Source organism: Populus alba, chromosome 5 (assembly GCF_005239225.2).
Source record: "Populus alba chromosome 5, ASM523922v2, whole genome shotgun sequence".
In the NCBI taxonomy this organism is placed as follows: domain Eukaryota; kingdom Viridiplantae; phylum Streptophyta; class Magnoliopsida; order Malpighiales; family Salicaceae; genus Populus; species Populus alba.
This window is the reverse complement of record NC_133288.1, coordinates 18,413,486-18,437,727: the sequence shown is the minus strand read 5'-3', so window position 1 is coordinate 18,437,727 and position 24,242 is coordinate 18,413,486. Positions and strand designations below refer to the sequence as shown.

The 24,242-nt window shown below is 32.9% G+C and overlaps 3 protein-coding genes across 3 annotated transcripts; 2 read left to right on the top strand and 1 right to left on the bottom strand.

Moving 5' to 3' along the window:
* The first annotated feature begins 6,655 nt into the window (after positions 1-6,655).
* Positions 6,656-9,669, top strand: LOC118061835 (trihelix transcription factor GT-2). Its single transcript, XM_035075429.2, has 2 exons — positions 6,656-7,327; positions 7,933-9,669. Exons 1-2 carry the CDS (start codon positions 7,032-7,034, stop codon positions 9,407-9,409), a joined length of 1,773 nt encoding a protein of 590 aa, XP_034931320.1. The 5' UTR covers positions 6,656-7,031; the 3' UTR covers positions 9,410-9,669.
* Positions 9,670-14,362: 4,693 nt separating this feature from the next.
* LOC118061836 (trihelix transcription factor DF1-like) lies at positions 14,363-17,403 on the bottom strand. The gene is made up of 2 exons (XM_073409576.1): positions 16,890-17,403; positions 14,363-16,262 (listed from the first exon to the last, which is right to left on the bottom strand). Exons 1-2 carry the CDS (start codon positions 17,186-17,188, stop codon positions 14,726-14,728), a joined length of 1,836 nt encoding a protein of 611 aa, XP_073265677.1. The 5' UTR covers positions 17,189-17,403; the 3' UTR covers positions 14,363-14,725.
* Positions 17,404-20,487: 3,084 nt separating this feature from the next.
* Positions 20,488-22,665, top strand: LOC118062301 (uncharacterized). Its single transcript, XM_035076020.1, has one exon. It carries the CDS (start codon positions 20,488-20,490, stop codon positions 22,663-22,665), a length of 2,178 nt encoding a protein of 725 aa, XP_034931911.1.
* Positions 22,666-24,242: the final 1,577 nt, after the last annotated feature.

The window sequence follows — 24,242 nt, the reverse complement described above, 5'->3', positions numbered from 1 at the left end:
AAATTGAATAAAGGAGTTGCATTTCACATTTTATGTCAAGTTTGATTACCTAATAATTTTTACCTATTTAAATTCCATTTAGTTTCACTAGATAATATGTGATTTGGTGGTAATACTGAGGTAACCTTGTTGAAAGCAAATTCAATAAACCAATGAACCTTAATGATCAAACAACCCAATGTTGATGAACAAAACTAAAAAAAAAAAAATTACTTTGAAAAAAAAACGACAAAAAAAATTTGGTTCAACCCGAGCAAACATGTTGACCTCGCAATCATAGACAATATTTTTGGGATAACCTCATTAAAAAGACAACAAAAAAAATAACGATCAATTCCTAATAAATCAAACATTGAATGATAAGATTAAAAAAAAAAATCAAATTTAATAAAGAACCTAAAAAAACTGAAGTCAACTTGTGTCAATATTCTAAACTCGTGATCCTGGTCATGAGCTTGAGACTGATTGATGCAAACCTTGTAATCACGTGGTTATGAATCCACAATAAAATTGATAACCAACCCAAGCAAGTTGAATATCAAGTTTAAAACTCTGACCCAAAGGTAACCTTGTATCTAAAAATAAAAAAGTATTGGAAAAAAAATTTTTTTTGACCAATGTTAATCTTATACCTAAAAAACACAAAATATATGAATGACGTCATGAAGCTAGTTAATTTTTGATAAATCAGTGTATAATCATTGTCCATACAAAGAAAAATTGTTTACAACAAACAAATAAAGAAAAAATCTTCTTTAACAAATCATCATTGCTGCCAAAACTTGCAGCCATAAAAACAATATATAGCCCATCTAAATAACCCAAATGAATACCTTTTGGATTGGTAGTCAATGGGTCATTTCTAGTAATCAACTGACATAAGTCTAATACTGAAACAAACCTTTAAACAATGTTTAATGAGCCAAAACAAATCCAATTTAGAATAAAGTTCAAAGCTAATAGAATTCAATACTAAAATAAAATCAAAAATCAAAAAACAAAATCCTCTTGCTTGAAAATCTCCATGCATGGACGAAACTCCCTCTTTGTTTTTCTTAGTGGCTTTGCCAAAACTTTGTTTTAATTTGCTAGGATTTTATCCTTTATATTACCTTCCTTTAGCCTCCTTGATATACTAGCAAATCTTGTAAAATAAGAAAAAAGGCAACAAAAAAAATCTCAAGCCTCCTTGTCGTGACATACATTCCATATCAATGGATATGAAATCTTTGTAAACTATAAATAATAATTGTTGTCATAAATTTCTTATTATATGACATGGAATCCTTGAAGAATAGGTAAGCCAATAATTGTCTTTAAATATGTCATTCTCTCTCGTCCGAATAAATTAGTAGGCACGCCATATGTCTCCGGAAAGGTACGTACATCAATTTTTCAACCCTCTAAAACAGTCCATTCTCGAATATTAATTGACCTAATATCTTAATCTAATATAGAAAAGCATGTTCAGAAACTCTTGTAAAAAATTTAGCATAATCCAACGGTCGAGTCAAAAGTTATGTTTGATAAAGTAAAACTGGACAGTATAAGTTTTTATGCTGAAATCTGAATTTGACCTTACTTAGATCATATTTCTAACCCTATAGTAGATAAATTATAAAAAATAATGAAGTCAAATTCTCAATCATAAAATAATGAAGGATGAAGGGGGGGTAATAAAAAGGATAAAAAACAAATAACAATAAAAAGAAAAAGCATCAAATTTGACATAAAAATAAGTTAATATCAAATGTTGAAGGATGAGATTGAAACAAATCAATTAGAAAAAGGATAAAAAATAGAAGGATGAAATTGAAAACAAAATTCAATTAGGAAAAAGGATAAAAAAGGAAATTAATAGCAATTAAAAAAATAAGGACTAAATGTGATATAAAAATTAAATGAAATCAAATGATGAGGGATGAAATTGAAGAAAAAATAATCTACAAAAGATAAAAAAAAAAAATTAAGTATTTTTACTAATAAGAAGAGAGATAAAAGAGGGAGAAGAAAAAATCCACTAAAACCACACTGCTAGTTTGTCACCAACATGTGTCCTGCCATCGATAAGATCTCAGTGCGCCTCTCCTAACACCACCATGGAAGGAAATGTTTGACTGCTAGAGGAGCCCACATGCATCGGTCAAAAGATACAATCTCTTCCCAATTAATGGAGCATTCGTTGCTTGCACCAACCACCTTTTTCTTTAAAATATATTTTATGTGTTACAATACTCAATTGCGCTTAAGTCTATTTGATAATTACAAAAAATTCATAATGAAATAACTAAAACACCCCTGGATAAAATTTCAAGAAAATAAAATTTTAAGAGTAGTTGACTAATTATATTCTACAAAAAAATACGAAAAGTAAAAGAAGTCATTTACCCCCTAGTTTATTTTATTTTTATTTTAATGATAAATTAATAATTTTATTGTTAATATAAAATGTTAAGAGATAGATTTATCCCATTCATTGTGCTTTCTTAGCTTGTATTATCGAGGGCAAAATCATCATTAAATAAGTCTTGCTCCACTGTTTTATCGAAGACCCTTATGTTTTTTTATAAAATTGAGGTTGTCACCTAACAATTTAAAACCATTTCATTTTTTTGCTAAATTTGGTCACCTAATAATTGAGAACCATTTCGATTTTCGTGTGTTATCTTTCTTTTCTTTACATACTTACTATACAAAGCTAAAGAAGAATAAGTTCTCCAATATTTTTGTATTGTAGCTATTGTAAAGAGAGGGTATTTATAGCAACAATAACCCTCCCTCCTAAAAAAAAAAAAAACTGAAATCCTCACAAATTACAACCCTTAATCGTACTGAAGGACTCTATAGAAATCATAACAACTTTCATCCAATAGTCAAGATTGTTTTCTTTTCTTTGCATGTTTGTTGACAGACTGTAACCCTTTTATCCTTCGAAACCAGTAGAATCCTCACAAATTAGAACCTCAAATTATACCTAAGGACTCAACATAAATCACAACATCTTACACCTTTGAATCAATCTATTTTATTTATTTTTTAGGTTTATTGGTAGCATATGACACCTATGCACTTTGAAACAGTCCATTGCCTGCACATGACTCCCACGTGCTGCTTCTTTGGTAAACTGATTCCATTTCTAGTCGATATTTGTTGCTCCCGAAGGTTATTTTCGAACCCTAAACACATTGAACTATTTATTTCTAGTGATTTTTAATGTGTTGTTGATTTTTGAATTGTGATGAATTTGTATTATGTTTTATTGATGTGTGAATTTGTTCATATATATTTTTATTTATTTGGCATATCAATCAATTTATATTTTTATTAACTAAAAATTGGTTCAAGAGTTGAAATCCTATTTAGGTTTTTCTTCAAATATCACATTAAAAGTAAACAATTTTATATTGTATATATTAGTGAAGTGTATATACTTTTGTACTCTTATTTTTTTATGATTGGTATTTTTCTTGTAACTTAAAACCAATTGAGAAATTATAAATCTTAATTAAGTTTTTCCTCATATGTCACATTAAGGATAACCAAGTTGTAAATATTGATGAGATTTATCTTTGTGTTCTTACCTTTATTTTATTTGATATATTTTAGGTCCTTGTAATTCAAAATTGACATAAAAATTGTAAATTCTAATTAGGTTTTTTCTCAAATATCACATTAAGAATAAACAAGTTTATATTCTTAATAAATGTGTAAGAATTACATTTAGGATTGTGAATGAGTGGTGGTTTAAGGACCACTTTGGACATAACAAAAAAAAAAATAGGTCAAAACCCAATTAACCATAATCATGATTTTAGGCCTAACACTAGCATTCAAAAAATAAGGATTAAGCCTTGCTAGTAGACTCAGGTTCCAAATCATTATTACAAGCTTGAATAGTCTCATATCATCAATAACTCAAATACATACACTTATTTAGACAAATTCTTAGCATGTAAGTACAATAAGTATCATATTATTAAAAACAAACACGAACCAACTTATCAAATACATGGTGTTATGTGGTCATTTTTAATCTTTATTTTAGTATATTTAGCACTTTTTATTTAGGATTTCTAGTTATAATAAAATTAGTTTGTCACTCCTAGTTTTTAATTTTTACTTTATCAATCCTGATCAGCTCAACTAGATGTTTTTTATCACACTAATTAATTGTTTGATTCAATTTAGTTTTCTGTTAGTGAAAATTAGATTTTCATCCAAATTATTATGAAATTAACATGTAAAAGTCATCATATTTCGATTTTTTTTATAAAATAAAAAAAATGATAAAACCTGTTATAATCTGGACAAAACCATAAATTGTATTAATGGCAGACTAAATTGAATAAAATAATTAGTACATGGATTAATGGAACAAAATCTTTAATCCAAGTAAGTAGTACTTTGACCAACAATTTAACTATTGTTTATACCGTTGTATGGGTGTTTGGGCTGCTAGCTCATTCAAAGTCATGAGGCTAGCTCACTGTTGTATTATTTATTGGATGATAACTTGATATATAATAGCAGCATTATATCCGATTGATTCTCTTCAATGATTATTTATATTTAATTTTATATAACACTATAATCATTGCGGGAATGACACACCACAGCCAATATATGGGATCGAATAATTTCAATTTATGTACGTACATGATTACCAGTACCCCTGTAATTGGTCTCACATTTCTTGCATTATTATCTATATATCAAATATATTGGTATTTTGTTTGTTTTTATATTTTAAAATTTTATTTTAAAAAAATAAAAAATTTATTTTTTATTTAATTTATTTTTCTATATTTTCAAATTATTTTGATATGCTAATATTAAAATAAATAAATAAAATATTATTTCAATACATTTTCAAGAAAAAAAATATTTTAAAAAATAACTACTGCATTAATATTGAATAAGTTCTAAATTGCATTGATCATTACTCGTTGCACTATTATTCACTATAATAGTGGACGGATGTCTATAGCCTTTGCAAAAAAAATTGGTTGTCTTTTATTTAGGTTTGATTTAAAGGTATTTTAGTATTTTCACACAGGTTATTTATTATTATTTATTTGTGTGAGGATATTTTTGTTTTTATAATATTTTTATGAATAGTAAAATAAAAAAAATACCCCAAGATTAAAAAAATCAATTGTTTCGGGTACTGGTATATAGGTATTTTTGGTTTTTCATATACAAGAAAATTACAAATGTACTCTTGGATTCAAAAAAAAATAATGCATTGGGGTTAGGGGTATTAGAGTCTTTTAACTCCAATTTTGTTGTTAATTATTAGTTTTCATGAGGGTACAATAATAATTTACCATTAAAATAATATTTTAATTTACCATTAATATATATATATATATATAGCAAGTCCTTTGGGACATAGGAAGTGCATTGATCAAGGCGACATGTGTGAAAACTATGGATGTTATTTTCCATTACGTGTTGATGCCGGAATTTCTATGGCGACAGGACATGTTCATGAGAGATAATTAGAATTAAACAGCTAACAACCCTAAAGCTACCATTCTATATATGGTCCCTGGGCAGTCTCTAAGACATAATTTACAAATTGTACGGAGAATTGTAGGAAGATGAATCATGGAAAATATTAATATTATTAAATCAATCCATCTGATATAGTTTGGTCGAATATTATCCTCTACTTTAAATTATCCATATTAATTCTTCCACTCACTTATTATATGGAAATATACGGCAGCCATATAATTGGTCTTTAATTGTTGCGTGGAGGGCCTCAATCTATTGTAAATTGGAAATAGAAGATTTAATTTGACTACAAATAGAGGAATTGAGAGGTTGATTTGATCAAATATGGAAAACTCGAGGACTACGTGTGACTTTTGCCCGGGAATCGTATGATCCATCAATACCATTAATTATGGTAGGTCGAAACCTAACTACATTGGTCGCTACTTATTTGAACTCATAAAGGGGACGGTCTAACTAAATTGTAGTTTACTTTATTTTTTTTATAATTAAATGCCATTTTAATTTAATCCAAGACTACATTACATACAAACCACTGAGTATGATGTTCGTGTGAAAAGATAAGCTTAGGAGGCCATGAGTTGACTACGGAAATGACTGGGAGTTGGTGATTTTTAAAATATATTTTTGTTTAAAAATATGTTAAAATAATATTTTTTATATTTTTTTAAATTTATTTTTGATGTTATTACATTAATTTAAAAACATCAAAAATATATATCAAGATAAAAAAATATTATTATTATTTTTAAATAATTTTAAATTATAAAAACAAACCGGTTCTAGAATGGCTTGTAAATTTATTGACTAGTATGATATTAAAAAAATAGTAAAAACTTTTGTAGGGTTAGGAGGTGTCAATGTCATGGCAATCGTAACTTAAACTGGGTTGCATGATTAGAGGTGAATGACTGGATAGGGATTCAAGTCAGGGAGAATTTAGTCATTTCAAGCCCAATCAATGTGGCCAATTGCCCACTGAATTCCAAAAAACGCACCAAAAAGCAAAGGTGACCTACATGGCCCCACTCATCGTCACCAAAAATGCTGTCGCCATTTTGCTTAGGCTCTCGATAACCCCCCCCCCCCTCTTTTTTTCTTTTATATTACTATTCTATTTTGCGTTATTTCCAGATTTATTAGCTTTTTCTCCAATTTTTTAGAATTTCTTTTTCTAGATTTGGTGGGATTTATCACTCTGCCTGCCTTGTTATTTATTGATGGATGTAGATATATGTACATCTAAATGAAGAGAACACGGCCCCTTTCATTGTTTTCCTTTTAACCAGCAAAAACAAAAACACTACTGAAGATTCCGCAGCTTAATACTTGAAAAAAAGAAAATTAAATTTAGATTGGCAGAGCTACTCCACCGAATTAAGATAAACAAATTAACCACGGAATATCTTCATAAAATCCTTGCGAGAATTCACCCTATTTCCTATATTTTCCCGGCCTTCATTTTTCTTTTATTAATTTCAGGTTGCTGTAACTGCTAGGAGATCATTCCCATGCTAGGTGATTCAAGTGTGCTAGCAAGCTCTAGTGATGTTGAGACCACCGCGACTAGGGTCGTCCCTGGAGGTGGTGAAGTTTGCGAAGTTGGCGGTGCAGGTGGTTTTGGTTCAAATTCAACCGAAGAAGATAAGAATACAGGCGGTGATATTCATGAAGGTGACCGGATGAATTATGGTGCAAACCGGTGGCCTAGACAAGAGACTTTGGCCTTACTGAAGATAAGGTCCGCTATGGATGCAGTGTTTCGGGACTCAAGTCTAAAAGGTCCATTATGGGAAGAGGTTTCCAGGTGACGATTTGTTTTCCTTCTTTTTCCTTTTTCAAGGTGTTCGGTTAACCAAAAGTTTTAAGCTGTTGCTGATCAGTTCGTGCACGTAGATCTGTGAAGTGACTTTTTGCTAAATTTTGGGTACTTTCGTGGATCCTTGGTACAATGATATATTACAGTTTTCTTGGTATTTGGATTTAGAGCGATAATGTTGGTTGGTTGGTTCACTTTGAGGGAATTCAGTATAAAGAAGAGAAAAATAATGTTAATTATGATGCTCCATGAAGAAATTTCTCTGATCTTTCTGTCTGGATCTTTTTTCTTTTTTTTTTGAAAAAAAAAAAAAAACGTTAATAATATAATACATCGATGAAGGTTTCTTTAGTCAATATAGCTTTTGTTTTTAAGAAAAAATTCAACCATTCTGATAAACTAGGGAATTCCCTGTGGTCATAGTTTGTCAGAATTTCTCTCATCTTTGTTTGGATTTTCTCTCTTCGTTTTCCTTCTATCTTTGTTTGGCTTGGCTTTTCATTTTTCTTGTGTCTATCTATACTCAATTTATGTGTCGATGTTCTATATGGTAAATTCAGAGATGAAGTACTTGAAATCTTCTTGACTGGCAGGAAACTAGCTGAGCTTGGTTATCATCGGAGTGCCAAGAAATGCAAGGAGAAATTCGAGAACTTGTACAAATACCACAAGCGAACCAAAGAAGGCCGTACTGGTAAATCCGAAGGCAAAACTTACAAGTTTTTTGATGAATTAGAAGCTTTTCAAAATCACCATTCACATTCAGCACAACCGCCAACAATATTGGCACCGCCGCTGCCACCACCAAAAGCTCAAACTCCAACCGCAACAACTGCCACATTGCCATGGACTAATAGTCCTGCTATCGTCTCTCATGTTACTGTTCAATCGACAACAAACCCTATCGATATCTTGTCTCAAGGCATTGCTACACCAACAACCATCCACACAATTAGTCCGATGCCTTTATCTTCAAATTCCCTGAATCCTTCTCAACATACTTTACCATCTTCTTTACAAAACCTTGCTACACATTTTTTTTCTAGTTCTACTTCATCATCAACAGCATCAGATGAAAAATTGGAAGGAAGTAGGAAAAGAAAGAGAAAGAGAAATTGGAAGGACTTTTTCCTGAGGCTAACGAAGGATGTCATCAAGAAGCAAGAGGATTTGCAGAAGAAGTTTTTGGAAACGGTAGAGAAATGCGACCATGAAAGAATGGCACGCGAAGATGCTTGGAGAATGAAAGAGATGGCAATAATGAATAGACAACATGAAATTTTAATCCAAGAACGATCCACGGCGGCAGCAAAAGATGCTGCAGTTTTTGCATTCCTGCAAAAGATATCGGGACAGCAAAACTCAACGGAAACACAAGCAATTCCACAACCCAAACTAACGCCATCTCCAACCCAGCCACCTCAGCCTAGGCCACCACCCACCAGTCTGGAACCGGTTACAAACTTGGTGGTTTCAAAATGGGATAATGGAGAGAATGTTACTGTATCCAGCTCTTCTAGATGGCCAAAAGTGGAAGTTCAAGCTCTTATCAGTCTTAGAGCCGATCTTGATATTAAGTATCAAGAACATGGAGCTAAAGGGCCTTTATGGGAGGATATCTCAGCTGGAATGCAAAAACTTGGATATAATAGGAGTGCAAAGAGATGCAAAGAGAAATGGGAGAATATAAACAAGTATTTCAAGAAAGTAAAAGAGAGCAACAGGAAGAGGCCTGGAGATTCAAAAACTTGTCCATACTTCGACCAGCTCGATGCTCTATACAAGGAGAAAAATAAAATGGAAAGCAGAGTCAGCACAGGTTATGCTGTCAAGTCCATTAGCACGATGGAGCCATTAATGGTACGCCCGGAACAACAATGCCCTTTTGAACAAGCAAACCAGCCTGAGACAATCACTGAAGATAACGAAAGAGATATTAACATCGATCACAATATCGAAGAAGAAGATGATGATGATGATGATATGGATGATGATACCGAGGAAGAAGATGAGGGAGTTGGTTTTGAAGTAGTAGCAAACAGACCAGCTTCATTGACCATTGGTGAGTAAGTCAAGCTAGGAAACTTCGTATCAAAATTACACTGTCATGGTACAGACAAAGGGGGTAAAATTTCCAAATTCAATTATGAATCAACACATATCGATCATTCAGAACTGAATTAAGGTGCATGCAGCGCTGAAGCTGTCCGATCGATTGATGAGAATGCAGGTTCTGGTTGCCATGTGACTGGTGCCTACTTTTACTTTTGCCCATATTTGTACGCATGGATTCCATTCTATAGTGGAAATTAGAGCAGTTTTTTACTTAATCTCTTTTTATTCAAATTAATAATTAACATTTGTTAAGATATATAAAGCTGTGGAGAGATAGGCTGGCTGCCCTCCTTTTTTCGCAGAGAATAAATATTTTACGTGATGTTTGTCTGCAGAGGTGGATATAGAGAGAGAGCTTCGTGCAAAGAGCAAATAAACCAGTGTTGTATCTGTCATCCTGTTCAGTGGTTGTAGATGATCAAAGAAATAGTTTTTACACTGTATACTACTGTAGCGTGTGACTATTTTGGAGATTATCTCTTAATACCACTTACAAATTAATTAACTTTGGCCGGCAACATGAGAATGAAAAATTAAGCACTTGTCTGGTGCTGTTAATTAGTGCATGAGACCTTAATAAGAGAGGAGAATTAACCCTTTTGAAGAAGAGGGCCCTCCCCAGCAAGGTCTCCTGCCAGGAGGGAATCTTCTAAGTTATCTGCAATTAAGCTTTGTGTGGTATTATTGATGCATTTATCCCATGTGTTGACTGTCAACGAAGCCATCATATTGATTGCTTCTTGATGATCAGCCAACCTATCATTGATCAGAAAGGTGACCATTATACGTTGAATATATTTCTCATTTACCATGGTCCATTTTCCTTTTGACTTGTACACGCACCATGATTTTTTGCCCAGTTTCTTGGGAGTACAGGTCATATATTGCACTGCCCATTAAAAGCGAGGGTCCACAAAATGAGTGGTCGTGGTCCAGAAGAAGGTAGATGTTCTGTTATATAGTTAGGGCATTAAGATTTAAGGGCTCCTGCAGCTGTCATTGCACAGGCACAAAACACAAGTCTATCTTTATCCTCAGTAATATCATCATGGCCTGAACCCTCCACCGTTTGGTGCTGAGAAGTTGTGGACTGAACCCGCCACCGTTTGGTGGTGAGAAGCGGTCACCGGACGTACCGGTGGCTTGCTACTTTCCACTGTTAACTCTGTCGAATTGCCTGTAATGTTACTTTATTTCCCCTCTGAATAGAATATTAGTGTCAAATTGACCTAACAGAGGCAATAACAATCTACAGAACGATGATAAAAATATAATTATCGTGAGTGGGATTCATTATTTGTTATAGAGTTATGATTCGCCAACGTTTTAATGTGGAAAAAGATTTTCTCCTTTATTAATTAACCTTTTTTCTTCAATTGAATTTCATTCAAATCTATATACACAGCTACTCCACAGCTCATTCAACCTAGCTATGAATTTTAAGAGGATGAAGTATTTTACTAGAAAATATTCCGTGTATAAAATCTTTTCTCATAGAATCTTAATTTTACATGGAACATATTTTTTATGTCTGGAAAATACTTTTTAATTTTTAATAGAGTACCCTGTAAAATATTTATTGGTAAATTATTTCACATATAAAATCTTTTCTCATTAAATGTTAATTTTACTTGGAACATATTTTTTTTATATTTGGTATGATTTTTTTTTAAAATTCTTTTAATTATTTATTTTTTGTAAAATATTTTATGAAGTTTAATGAATAGGAAACATTTCCTGAGATTCTAAGTTAATTATAAAATATTTTATGCATGTATGTATTCATGCACAGAAGATAGCTTAATTTTGTTGAATTATGTGGACCACCAAAATCAAACAGCATTATTGTGACGGAAACAAGCAAGAATTTTAAGAGATAGAAGGAAATACAATAATTAAAGGAACTAGTTTCTTCGCTTTGCACTAATAATTAATTGGTTCGAAAACTGTGCTCCAAAGGTACTCGAAATAAATTAAAAAAAAAAAAAAAAAAACACTACAAACTCTCGGCGCCAAAACGCATCAATGATTAATGGAGATTCTATTTTGATTAGTCTTAATTAAATTCCACCTAATTATTGGTAATTGGTTCCATTAAAGTCCCATATCCTATGATTTTCTCGTCTTGCTTGGCCTAGAGATCGCATCACAGCCTTAAAATTAAAGCATAAAATCAAGGTATTACGTCGAATAAGCAACAAAACAAAGAAATTAGAAGATCAAATATTTTATTCAATATTCTCCCGCCATTTGATGACTAAACTATATCTCCAATTTAACACAATTCTTTATGCCGTTGTGGAAATTGATCAACCTATAGGGCTGTTTTAAATAACTAGCCAGGTGATCCGTGCGTGTTTCACCATGAATTACATATTTTTTTCAGTGAAAAAAACAAATATATAAGCTTTTCTTATTATTTCATTAGATATAAAAAGATTCTGTAATCATATTTATACACACGTCTAATTAAATAGAATAGATTGATATTTGTATTTGACATAAAAAAACAAATGTGAAAGGAAGCAAAGCAAAAAAAAAAAAAAACACAACAATGATGAATTCCAAGAACATAAATGTTGAAAAATAAAATTGAATTGAAAAAAAATTAATTTTAAAAAAGATCAAAGTCAACCTCATAAAAAAAAAATCTAAAAAATAAATCAATTCTATAAAAGGGAATAAAAAAATAACAAAGTCAACTCATGTTGATTTTTAAAATTTACAATCTTTGTCATGAAACTAAAAGTAACCCCAAAGAAGGCCCATTGTTTTAAAAAAAATTAATGTTGAATATCAAAATAAGAAAATAAAATAGTAAAAATAAAAAATTTAATTTTTAACAAATCAAACGCTAAATAATGAAACCTAAAAAAAAATTATATAAAAAGATCTAAAAAAAATTTAAAAATAAAAGAATGAGGGTAAAAATCAAAATAAAAAATAAATAAAAAGGGAATAAAAAATAATTAAAAATTTAAATACTGAAAACAAAGAGAATCAACTTATCCTTTTGGAAATGAGAAAAAAAATATACTATCATTAATACACACCACACTAGAATAAAAAGTGGCGGAGCTTCAAACGATAAGGTGGGAGGGCAAATTTAACAACCAAGAGAGATGTTGCACGCACCATAATCTATTTTAAATTTAATATTAATTAATCAACCCAAAAAGACTAGTTTGCCTATAAAGGTTTTTGAAATTAAAAAAAAACTTTTTGGAAGTAGAAAAAACCCCTCTAGAGCACAATTTATTTTTTTTAATTTGAAGGGTAAATGTGTCCTTTCATCATTTCATGTATTTGGAAAATAAAAAGATTAAAACACCCTAAATGATCACATTTATAAATTTTGAATTGTAAGGTAAATAAATTATTATTTTACTGTTAAAAAAAAAAACGAGAAGTCACAACTACCCCAGTCAAGTAACAAATAACTATTTGGTCCGGTAAAAAAACAAAAATACTGGCCTTTCGTTTTACCAGTGTTTTTTACGGTATTTTTCCGATGCGAAATATATTTTTGTTTAATGGTCGTTCTATTAACGGTTAGACCATATCCAAACTGTCAAGATGCGTCATGGGTCACTGTTAACGACACAGCACACTCACTCCGGGCACTATTCCCTATCAAAAATATTATTTTTTGACAGATATTTCCTCGCTAATATTATGGAATTCCATTATTTCCGTTCGAAAGGTAAATATTTTCTACGGAAATTATTTTTTTAAGAAATAACTAAAAAATTAATTCCTCGTCAGAATATAAAATTAAGTGTGTCCTTAATTATTATTATTATACACGTCGTTGTATATGAACCAAGTACTGGTGATAAGTTGAAGAGGGGGCCCAGCTGACGCAGGCCAATCAAATGTCTCTGAGAGGAAAGATAAAACTTTTTTTTCTGTGGGTGTGTCCCTATGGAGGTTTTATTGTCTGAAACTGTAACTGTATAACAGATTACGAGTCCTATCCATAAATAAATATCCAGACCAATCAATGCATTTTTATTGGACAACACTTGCAGCATTTCTATCCCATCTAGCTGTAGGACATGTCGAGTCAAAAGGAAGATATAGAAACAAATCATTTTATTTTTTATTTAATTCTTTACATTTTGAAGCTGCGAAGGGAACATATATTAATTAAATAATACGTTTCGTGATCATTTTCTCGGCACTGACTTCAAGAGTTGAATTAAGAGAAATTAGAATCTGTATTTAGGGTTATACATATATCCTTGATGATTAGGTTAACAGCTCGTAAGATTCCTCTCAGGGGACCCTGTTGAAGGTCCATGAGCAGCGTGACAGCATGTGTGGCTGGCATGTTGTGGGAAGGGTCCCCAGTCGGAGCTCGAGGGCCGGCTTCGCAGCCTCTACCCCTCCATTTTTGGCTTGCTGCTGCGTATCTATGAACTATATACATCAAGCTCCGATTGAAATAACAGTGACCTGTTCTCTCCGGCTCCCTCATTTCAGCCTGCCGATCAGCGTACCCTGAACAGCTAGCTAGCGGAGTTTATAATAATAATAATAATAATCTTTTTTTCAACAAATAGGAATATAGAGAATTCGTGATTTTTGAGTTATTAAAACTCTAATACATATCATGTAAATCTTCGAAGGTTTAAATTTAGATAAAGCGTTTAAGAGTACTCTCTAAATTATTTATATAATATGTACTAATATTTTTATTGTATTTATTTTCCTGGTTTTGATATTGGGCTAATACATTAAATTCTGTATTTATACATACAAACAACACAACACAACACACTAAGGTGTACTAATTAATTTGTTATTATTTTGTACATCCAAATATATATTCCTATTAATAAAAATTAAGTCCCATCTTTTAAATAAAGTATTTGTTGGTGAAAGAAGAGTTTATGTTGAGCCAAATGAAGGAACAAGGACGAACACCATTCACCATTTCTCGCAGTGGCACTACCATGAACATGAATAAAAACTACAACACTAGTCTCTTGTAATTTATTAATTCTTTGGAAACTACTGAAACTCTCTTTCTTCTTCTTCTTCTTCTTCTTTCTCACCCCCTCTACTTATTATTAATCTTGCAAAAAAATAAATAAATTATAAAAATAATTAATCTCATCGACTATATGCTAGCTACAACACACCATGTGCGCTTTGCTTACAAATTGATTCAGAGTCTTCCATCCCGATTCACGGCTGCCAGAATCCGATGCAATTGCCAATATTCCTGTGAATTCTCGAAGAGTTGCTTCTTTGGCCTTAAAACTCTCACTCATCCGTGTTCATTGATGTTTGTTTGTTTGCTACAACTTCATAGCCACTAGCTTCATCGACTTCGTCTTCGTCTTCATCATCCATGTTCTTGTCATCTTCGTCGTCATGATTTTGATGATCATCGCTTTCCAGATCTTCCATCTCCGAATCAGGCCTGTGTTCTTGTTGTGGAGGAGGCCATTGTTGCTCAGGGCGTACCATCAAAGGCACTGAGTTTTCAGGCTTCATATTGGACGGACCATCAATCTTGTTCTTCTCTTTATACAAAGCATCAAGTTGCTGAAAGTATGGACATGTTTTCGAATCCTCAGGCCTTTTCTTTTTACTTTCTTTCACTTTCTTGAAGTACTTGTTGATATTCTCCCACTTCTCCTTGCATCTTTTTGCATTACGATTGTAACCAAGCTTTCTCATCCTAGCTGAGATCTCCTCCCATAGCGGCCCTTTCGGTCCATTGTCCTGGTACTTGCAATCAAGATTAGTCCTTATCCTAATTAAAGCTTCGACTTCTACTTTAGGCCATCTAGAAGGGCTAGCTGACGTAAAATTCTTATCCCCATAATTATCTGATTTCATTATTATGTCCACATTAGCCACCCCTTGTGGTATTGGCGCCGCTTGTGCCCCTTGAAGTGGAGGCGGCGGCGGCGTTGGTACTAGCTGTAATATTGGAGGAGGTGCTGGTGGCCGCGGTGGCTGTGGTGGTGGTGGATTATTTTGTATTTGACCCGGATTTTGCTCTTCGGATAATTTTTGCAGAAATGCCATTACCGCAGCATCTTTACTTGCCGCAGCGGATCTTTCTTGGGCTAAGATCTCGCGCTCTCTATTGATTCTTGTCATTTCTTGCATTCTCCAAGATTCTTCTCTAACCATTCTTTCATGTTCGCGTCTCTCAATTGCTTCCAAGAACTTCTTCTGCATCTCCTCTTGCTTCTGGATCACCTCCTTCATGAGCCTTTCAAAGAAGTCCTTCCATTTCCTTTTCCTTTTACGACGGTCTTGCAGTTCCACGTCCGAGGATGTCGAAGAAGAAGTGGAATTGGAGATGAGATCTGGGGAGAAGTTTGGACGAGAGGGTGGAATATTAGTATGAGGAGGATTTGTAGGGTTTGTTGCTTGTGATGGGGGTAAGATTGTAGGGTTTGTTGAAGGAAATGGAGGAACGGTAAGATTTATTGCTGAAGTTACAATGCCTTGGGACATGTTTGTAGCTAGTGTTGCTGCTGCTGTTGATGAAACAGTACTGTAAGAAGCCCTAACAATATTAGGAGAAGGATTAACCACTGGCATTGCTATTGCTGTGACAGCTGGAGTAGGAGCTTTGGGCGGTTGTGGGGGCAGCGACAGCGGCGATGATAGTGAAGGAGGATGACTTTCGAAGGCTTCTAATTGATCAAAAAACCTATAAGCTTTGCCTTCTTGTTTACCAGTTCGACCATCTTTGGTTCTTTTGTGGTACTTGTACACGTTCTCGAATTTCTCTTTGCACTTCTTGCCGCTTCGATTGTAACCAAGCTCTGCTAGCTTCCTGGTATATAACAACAGTTGCAACAAAAACATAACTCCATTTCTTGTTTTATCCCATCTCGAATTCAGCAATAAAAACAGAAGATCTTGAAGAATATTCACACATAAAATAAACGTGAAAGTTAAAACAATAAACAACAACTTAAATTGAAAATTAAGAAAGATCAGTGCTTCAATGGACACGGTTTGCTCTTGGATTTACACATTTTTAAGCTGAGTTTTAATTCAGATGAAACAATTCCGTGTATCTTAACACTCCTTCCATTTATGAACCTAGTATTTAATTTAAATTTTCTTTAAAATGAACAATTTAGACAACCCACAAATGTCAAAAATCTAAATTCTGAACACTTAATTGTTATTGCAGTGTGCGCTGGAGGAAGGAGGGTTTTTTTTTTTTTTTTAAGAAAAAAAAAAGCATGAATACAGTCTTCAAGAGTATTATAAATTGCAACTCCTGTAGAGAAAACTAACCAAAAAAAGGAAAAAGAAGAGCACAAAAAAGAAAATTGAACTCACGCAGATCTCTACCAATGAAATCCTAAAGCAAGAAAAAAACCATATATGAATATGTAGTGGCAGTTCACAAAACAGAAGAGAAAAGAAAACTTTGTAATCTAATGAATACCTGGAAACCTCCTCCCATAAAGGACCTTTAACACTAGCATCACGAAACGCAACATCCATGCCGGACCTTATGTTTAAGAGGGCCAAAGTCTCTTGTCTTGGCCACCGGCTTCCTCCATAACTCCGGTCACCTTCAATTTTTCCTTTATCTTCTTCACCTCCAACATCATTACTGCTTCCTTCATGATGGCCTCCGGTTAACGGAGGAGCTTCCTTATGACCTCCTGCCCCCTCTCCAGCACCACCACCACCAGGGGTTGTTGTCGTGGTTGCTAGCACACTACTTGAGTCCCCTAGCATAGGACTCTCTTTCTTTCCTTTCTAACTCTCAATATTACAGCTCCTTGGGAAAAAAAAAATATATACGAGCTAAAAAAATATAAGGAAAAAAAAATACATCATCAAAGCAAAAGAGAAGGTTAATTCTCATGAGGGTTTTATGGGAGATGGTTTGTACTGTATGGTGAATTTATTAATTATTTCTGTGGGATCTGCTTGTCTATGTCAAGAAGTTGTTTCTTTTCTATTTTTAATACTACTTGGGCTGGAATCTTTGAAGGATTTAATTTATTTCTTTTTTGCTTCTTTTTCTCTCGTGTAATGTGGGGTGGTAGGAATGGTTGGTTAAAAAGTAGGGTGAGAGGTGTCACTTGGTTTTGTAGCAGTGATAGTAAAGGCACGTAGCACAGAGAGATATACATTGTATACAAATTTATAATAAATATATACAATAATGCCACAGAAAAGATATCAAAAATTACAGGAATTTATCAACAGCTGCACTGCACGTGGAGACGATGGTGATGATTTAGGTTTTTTATTTTTTTCAAATTACCACGGTAAACTTTAAAATTCAGGTGAATGATACTGTTCGGAAAAAATAAGATAAAATAGCATAATTTGACCTTCTTGTATTTTGAAAAATATCCATTAAATATCATATTCTTGAAATGCAATAATTATATGTCATACTTATATAGCATGACATTAACTAAATATTTACTATGAAAGGGTTGAAAGGTTACATCTTATCTTCGTAATACTAATAAAGAAAATAAAATTCACACCATAACATCTAGGTGGTTAAATATTTGATACATTAGACTTAAATTATATCTTTGAAAAGAAACTAACTCTTAATAATGTTCTGATAAAGAATGAAATCACTCAAACAGGAGCATAAAATAGATTTGGTCATGCTACTACAAGCCTGAATCACCCAATAGATATAAATAAATAAATGAGTTATGTGTGTGTATATATTTTTTTAGATTACTTGAATATTGTATTGTTGAATTATTTTATATTCATTTTGAATGTGTGTGTGTGTGTGTATATTTTTGGCATTTATAGAGCAACTTGTGATTATAAAATATAAGATTATATTAAGTTTAGTTAGAATTTATTAATTGTAGTTATTGTTAGTTTTTGCATGTTTTTTTTAAATCGGCCAAAATTTTAGGTATAATTTCTATATAAAAAAAACCATGTTCAAATTTTAATAAAATTATAAATATTTGAACTTTCTAAAATCATAAAGTGAATAAAAGTTCATATTAACAAAAATTATAATTTTATAAGTTTTTTTTGGGTTTAAAACAAGAAAATAACCCAAAACCTTATGACAGCGGAAACAATATAGCTACAATCCAATTTTTTTATTAAATGTCTAGTCATTTTTTAAAACATGATAGGTATGAAATGAAATGTCTGATCCGTAATATTTTTAAATTATATTATTTCACCTAAAATTATTTTGTGTTATTTCATCATTTAATTATATTTTGAATGCTAGACCACAAAATATTGGTTTTTGTCTGTCCGGCTAAATTTAGTTAAAAGCCGGCCCACGCAGGTCAGCTTTTTTTCCAACTTCTTTCTGTAATTTGCATTACTGTCACAGAATGAGAGTCTTTTGTGTAACGTATTTATTTATCTGATATATTTTTATTGTTTTTTTGGGAGTCTAAGGAGATAAATATCAGCTTTGCTTTTTGGAGGGTGTTTTGGATTTCAGCGGCGGTGGCATGATTTTATGTGAAATTGCTAAATTGGCCTTGAAAACGGATCCCATTGACCTTTAATCATTGAAGGGCTCCTTAACTTTACAATTTTTTATTTGATCCCCTGATTAGTGATCTGGTTTTGTCTCCGTAATTCAGAATTTTCAATGCTGGGTGGTGGTGGGGTTTTTTCTGTAATGCCGAAAACGGCCCTGCGTATTAAAAAAATCTTTTCAACTTTTGGTGGTCGAGACTGTGTGATACAGTACGTACACTGCTTCTGGTGAAAGTGACGAGTGTAGTTTGACAAGATTTAATTTTCATAATTATTGTGGAAAGCCTGTGAGCTTATCTTAAGAAGAAGGGACATTTTGGAGTGGGATCCACGGTGGAGAGATAAACCAGAAGAAGAAAGATGGAGGTCACATAATGAGGCCAGGCCATTTATGAAATGAAGTAAATGGCTGAGAATTCAGTTAGGTTGCAGGCCGTCGTCATAAATAGGAGGCAGGAATCTTAATGGCGATGATCATATGATCACCCATCATTCGGAGAATAATTGGCCGGAATCTGGGACCATTAGCCCTTTCGCAGCTTCCGATTTAACTGTTGCTCCGCTAATTACAGCCTGAACGCGGTGCCTGACAGCCATGGGCGGAGCCTTGTACAAGGCTAAGAAGGGCTGTAGCCCAGGTTAAAAAAAAATGAATGGTCCACTTTTCCTTTTAAGTTTTCAACAGCCGTGGTATACTTCACTTTTCCTATATTGCAAAGTGCAAACCTAATGTCCCACTTTGCCTTCCCATATAAATTAATTACTAGCCAGCCGCCACTTTGCTTTCCTAACAATATTAATTAATTAGCAATACTAATTACTTATTATATTTTACAGTAAATTTATCTAAATATAAATAATTAATTAGTTTACATATCTTCTAAATAACTTGGGGTTTTAGCTATTTTTCTTCTCAACAATATACAATTTTAGCTTGGTTTTTGAAGAAGAATCTATACAAAGAGCCGCAAGAGTGTAAAATCATCAGGTAAGAATTTACAAACCATGACTTTTCATTTTGAATTCAATGTTTCACATTCATTACAGTAGATTGTTAATGGAGTAAACAATAGATTGTACCCTAGAAATTGATGCATGTTAACACACTAGTAGTCTAGTACTAATAATTTACTGGTTATTTCAAAGTTAAGTTCTCCAAATCTCCCAGTAGTTTGCATCACTATTTTATCCTTGTATATTCTGCATTTTATGAATATTTTATTGTGGCATTAATATCTTTTAATCTTGCACCTGATTTTCCTAATCTCTTTTACTTGAATAGGTTATAAATTATAATGGAAAATCAAGGAAACAAGAGAGGAAAAACTATGTTTTCATTCTTTAAACCAAACGAAACATCAACCAGTAAAGGACATTCTCCTTTCAATGTTGATGTGTCAAATCATAGTGAACAACCCCCTTTCAAATCTCAAAGAGTTGAAATTGATGTTAATACTCTTGAACGAGATCCTGGGTTACGAATTCCAGTGTGGAAACATCCTATTAATCAACAAGATGAAATTAGAAGAGCTTATATCAAAATGGGTCCATATCAACCTAAGTTAGCAGAGTATCCAAGGACTGAATCAGGGAGACAGTATCGTCGATTTCAATACACTTGGTTTGATCAATTTCCTTGGCTAGAGTACTCTCCATCAAAGGATGCAGTATTTTGTTTTCCATGCTTTATCTTTGAAAACAAAGTGCCTCGTCATCTCACATTCACCACCGAAGGCTTTAGAAGTTGGAAGAGGGTTAATGATGGGGTCAGATGTGCACTTTTGATGCATGTGGGAAGTCCGACTTCACCACATCATAATGCTGTGAAATCTGCTGAAGATTTAATGAAAGTAAGTAGACATATTGATAAAGTGTTGAATGCACAAACTGTTGAAGAAGTTCAGAAAAATCGGTTGAGACTTATGACAACAATTGAAAGTGTTCGATGGCTTAGCTTACAAGCATGTGCATTTAGAGGTCATGATGAATCTTCAGCTTCTAATAATCGAGGTAATTTTTTGGAGATGATAAGACTTATGGGGAGACTAAATGTTGACATTGATGATGTTGTCTTAGAAAAAGCTCCGAAAAATGCAAAGTATACCTCGCCGACTATTCAAAAAGAGATTTTGCATATTCTTGCAAACAAAGTGAGGAAAAAGATTTGTGAAGAAGTTAGAGATGCAAAGTTTTGTATTTTGGTTGACGAAGCCAAAGATGCATCAAATAAAGAACAAATGGCTATTGTTTTGAGATTTGTTGACGTTCAGGGATTTGTACGAGAGCGTTTTTTTAGTATTGTGCATGTTTCAGATACTACTTCTTCAACACTTAAAAAAGAAATTTGTGATGTGCTCGCTCGATATAACTTGCATATTTTCAATATGCGAGGTCAAGGGTATGATGGTGCTAGCAATATGCGTGGCGCATGGAATGGACTACAAGCTTTATTTCTCAGAGATTGTCCTTATGCATATTATGTACATTGCTTTGCTCACCGACTACAATTGGCATTAGTTGCAGCAGCTGGAAATGAGATTTCTATTTGGTTATTTTTCTCAAAATTGACAACCATTATCAACCTTATTTGTGCTTCTCCCAAACGTCATACCGAGTTACAATATGCTCAGGCTATAGAAATTGCACATATGGTAGCTACTGGAGAACGTGAGACTGGTAGAGGGGCTAATCAAATTGGTAATTTACATCGAAGTGGAACTACTCGCTGGAGCTCTCATTTTGATTCTATTTGCAGCTTAATAGACATGTATGGTGCAACCATTACTGTGCTTGAAAGTATGGTTCAAGAAGGATCTTCTAATTCTATACGTGGAGAAGCTGGTGGTTGTTTGATTGTGATGAAATCTTTTGAATTTATATTCATCTTATATTTGATGCATAAAATAATGGGGATTACTGATTTACTTTGTCGAGCTTTGCAGCAAAAATCTCTTGATATCTTAAATGCAATGGATCTTGTATCAACTACTAAAGTATTGCTTCAAGCTTTGAGAGATGCCGGATTTGATCTTCTCCTTGCAAATGTGCAATTTGTTTGCACAAAATATGAGATTGACATACCACATATGAATGCTTTGTATAAAAAGGCTACAGGTCGTTCATGTCAACAACAAGATTCAGTGACAGTGTACCAGCATTATCATTATGATATATTTAACTCAACAATAGATTTTCAGTTGGAAGAATTAAATTCTAGATTAAGTGATGGGACAGTCGAACTCCTTGTACTTAGCTCTGCTTTAGAACCTAAAGACAACTTTAAATCATTTAAAGTTGATGCTATTTACAAGCTTGCTGAGAAATTTTATCCTGAAGATTTCAATGAACAAGAGATGTATTATTTGAGATCTCAGCTAGAGCATTATCAGATTGATGTGATTCATCATGAGAGCTTTCAGAATATGTCTACCATTTCTGAATTATGTCGAGGATTAGCTGAAACAAATAAGTCGCAGCACTATCATTTGATTGACAGGTTGATTCGTCTTGTTTTGACTTTGCCTGTTTCCACTGCCACTACAGAGCGGGCATTTTCAGCTATGAAACATGTTAAAACTGTGCTTCGCAATAAAATGGAAGAGGAGTTCTTAGCAGATTCTATGATGATTTACATTGAACGAGAGCTTGTTGAAGATATTGATTCAGATTCGATCATAGATGAATTCTATTCTACAAAACATCGAAGGGTGCAACTTTGATAGTGTAATTTATTTTTATTTTTATTTTGAATTTTATGTACTTTAAATTTTATTTTTTATATATTTTATGTTATGTATTTGAATTAAAACTTTATTGTTAACTTGACAAATTTATATATCCAAGTGAATGATTGATCTTAAAAAATAATTTGTGTATTTATATCATAGCCCAGGATAAAATAAATTCCTGGCTCCGCCCTTGCTGACAGCCACAGTGTATATCGGCAACGTTACACTCTGTTTTGAGTTTTCATATTTCCTTTTTGGCTTTTCTCAATTTCACTTGAAAATGACGAAACAAATTAATGAAAATGGATTTATTTATTTATTTATTTATTTCTGAGCTAATTATTAATTAGTAGTCACAAAGGATCTTTAAAGTCGCACGGTCTCGTGGACTTTTCGATCGGCGTGAATGATTTCAAGGGCAGAGGTTCCTGAGGTCAAGCCCAAGAGATTATTTTATTTTTTACATCCTTGTGCAAATTAATTCAGCAACTCAATTATTGAGTTAAAAAAAAAAAAAAAAAAACAAAACAAGTGATGCCCGAAGCATAACGCAATTAGGAGTGGGGCCGGTCCGATTAATCAATAAAATGCACAAATTAATAATAAATCTATTACAACCAAAGTACTCCATTATCATTACGTGTGCACAAATCAAGAACTTGTGAGGGAGAGGTAGGTAAATATGCATCAAAAAAAGGGGAAAAAAAAAAAAGGAAAAGAAAGAAACAGTACCTAAAGTAGGAATAATTTTTACACACTGTTCATTTAATTGAGTTTCCAACAAGTGGGAATTATATTCTTCTTCTTCTTTAATTTTTTTTATTATAACTTTGTGTTGTTCAATTAGTTTATATATATTTTTATTAATCTCTCAACACCTTAAAATTAATAATTATATAATTTCTTCAATAATTTTAAAATTTATAACACTCAAATTAATGATTTATAAAGAATGAACTCAAGATCTGACTAGTTTAACGATACCTTTTATAATATTTTTTATAATTTTTTTATATCCAACCATTATGTTGACATTCTATAGCATTAAGTCGGGGTTCAAATTATTTATCCTCTTGTATAGTCCAATCGTCCCACCGTCCAAAAAAATAAAAAAGATTCTACAGGGGTAATGTAAATGCAAATTAAAGTCAAAGTACAAGGGATTTTATTGTTTACAATAAGATATATATATTCACGGTGGGTGTGTATTGTTTTATGTATTTTTTGCTTATCTAACAAGACGTTATATGAAGTGGTTTTGTTTTTATGCAACTGCTTCGCTGGCAAGAACTTCTCTAGCTAGAACGGCATCGACAAATGGAGAATAAGATATGAATGCCTTGTAGAGCTTCCCTGGCTAGCTGGATAGATGCCTGCCACCATGTTTGTGTTTATCCCCTGCGCCCTCTGCATTATTTACAGCTAAAACTCGACTGTAATAAAACACCACCAGGCTGCCTCTTCTTGTAATTGTCGAAAAAAAGAGGAACCACATGGTACACAAGTGGTGCCCTGTGATTGAGGATTCTTGTGAAAGTTGAGAGGGCCGATCGACGTGTAACAAGTTG

Excerpts from the sequence above, each read along its gene's own strand:
- LOC118061835 (XM_035075429.2), top strand. The coding sequence starts at position 7,032 with ATGCTAGGTGATTCAAGTGTGCTAGCAAGCTCTAGTGATGTTGAGACC. Across the intron at positions 7,328-7,932 it reads TTATGGGAAGAGGTTTCCAG|GAAACTAGCTGAGCTTGGTT; the intron begins GTGACGATTTGT and ends CTTGACTGGCAG.
- LOC118061836 (XM_073409576.1), bottom strand. The coding sequence starts at position 17,188 with ATGCTAGGGGACTCAAGTAGTGTGCTAGCAACCACGACAACAACCCCT. Across the intron at positions 16,263-16,889 it reads TTATGGGAGGAGGTTTCCAG|GAAGCTAGCAGAGCTTGGTT; the intron begins GTATTCATTAGA and ends GTTATATACCAG.
- LOC118062301 (XM_035076020.1), top strand. The coding sequence starts at position 20,488 with ATGGGTCCATATCAACCTAAGTTAGCAGAGTATCCAAGGACTGAATCA.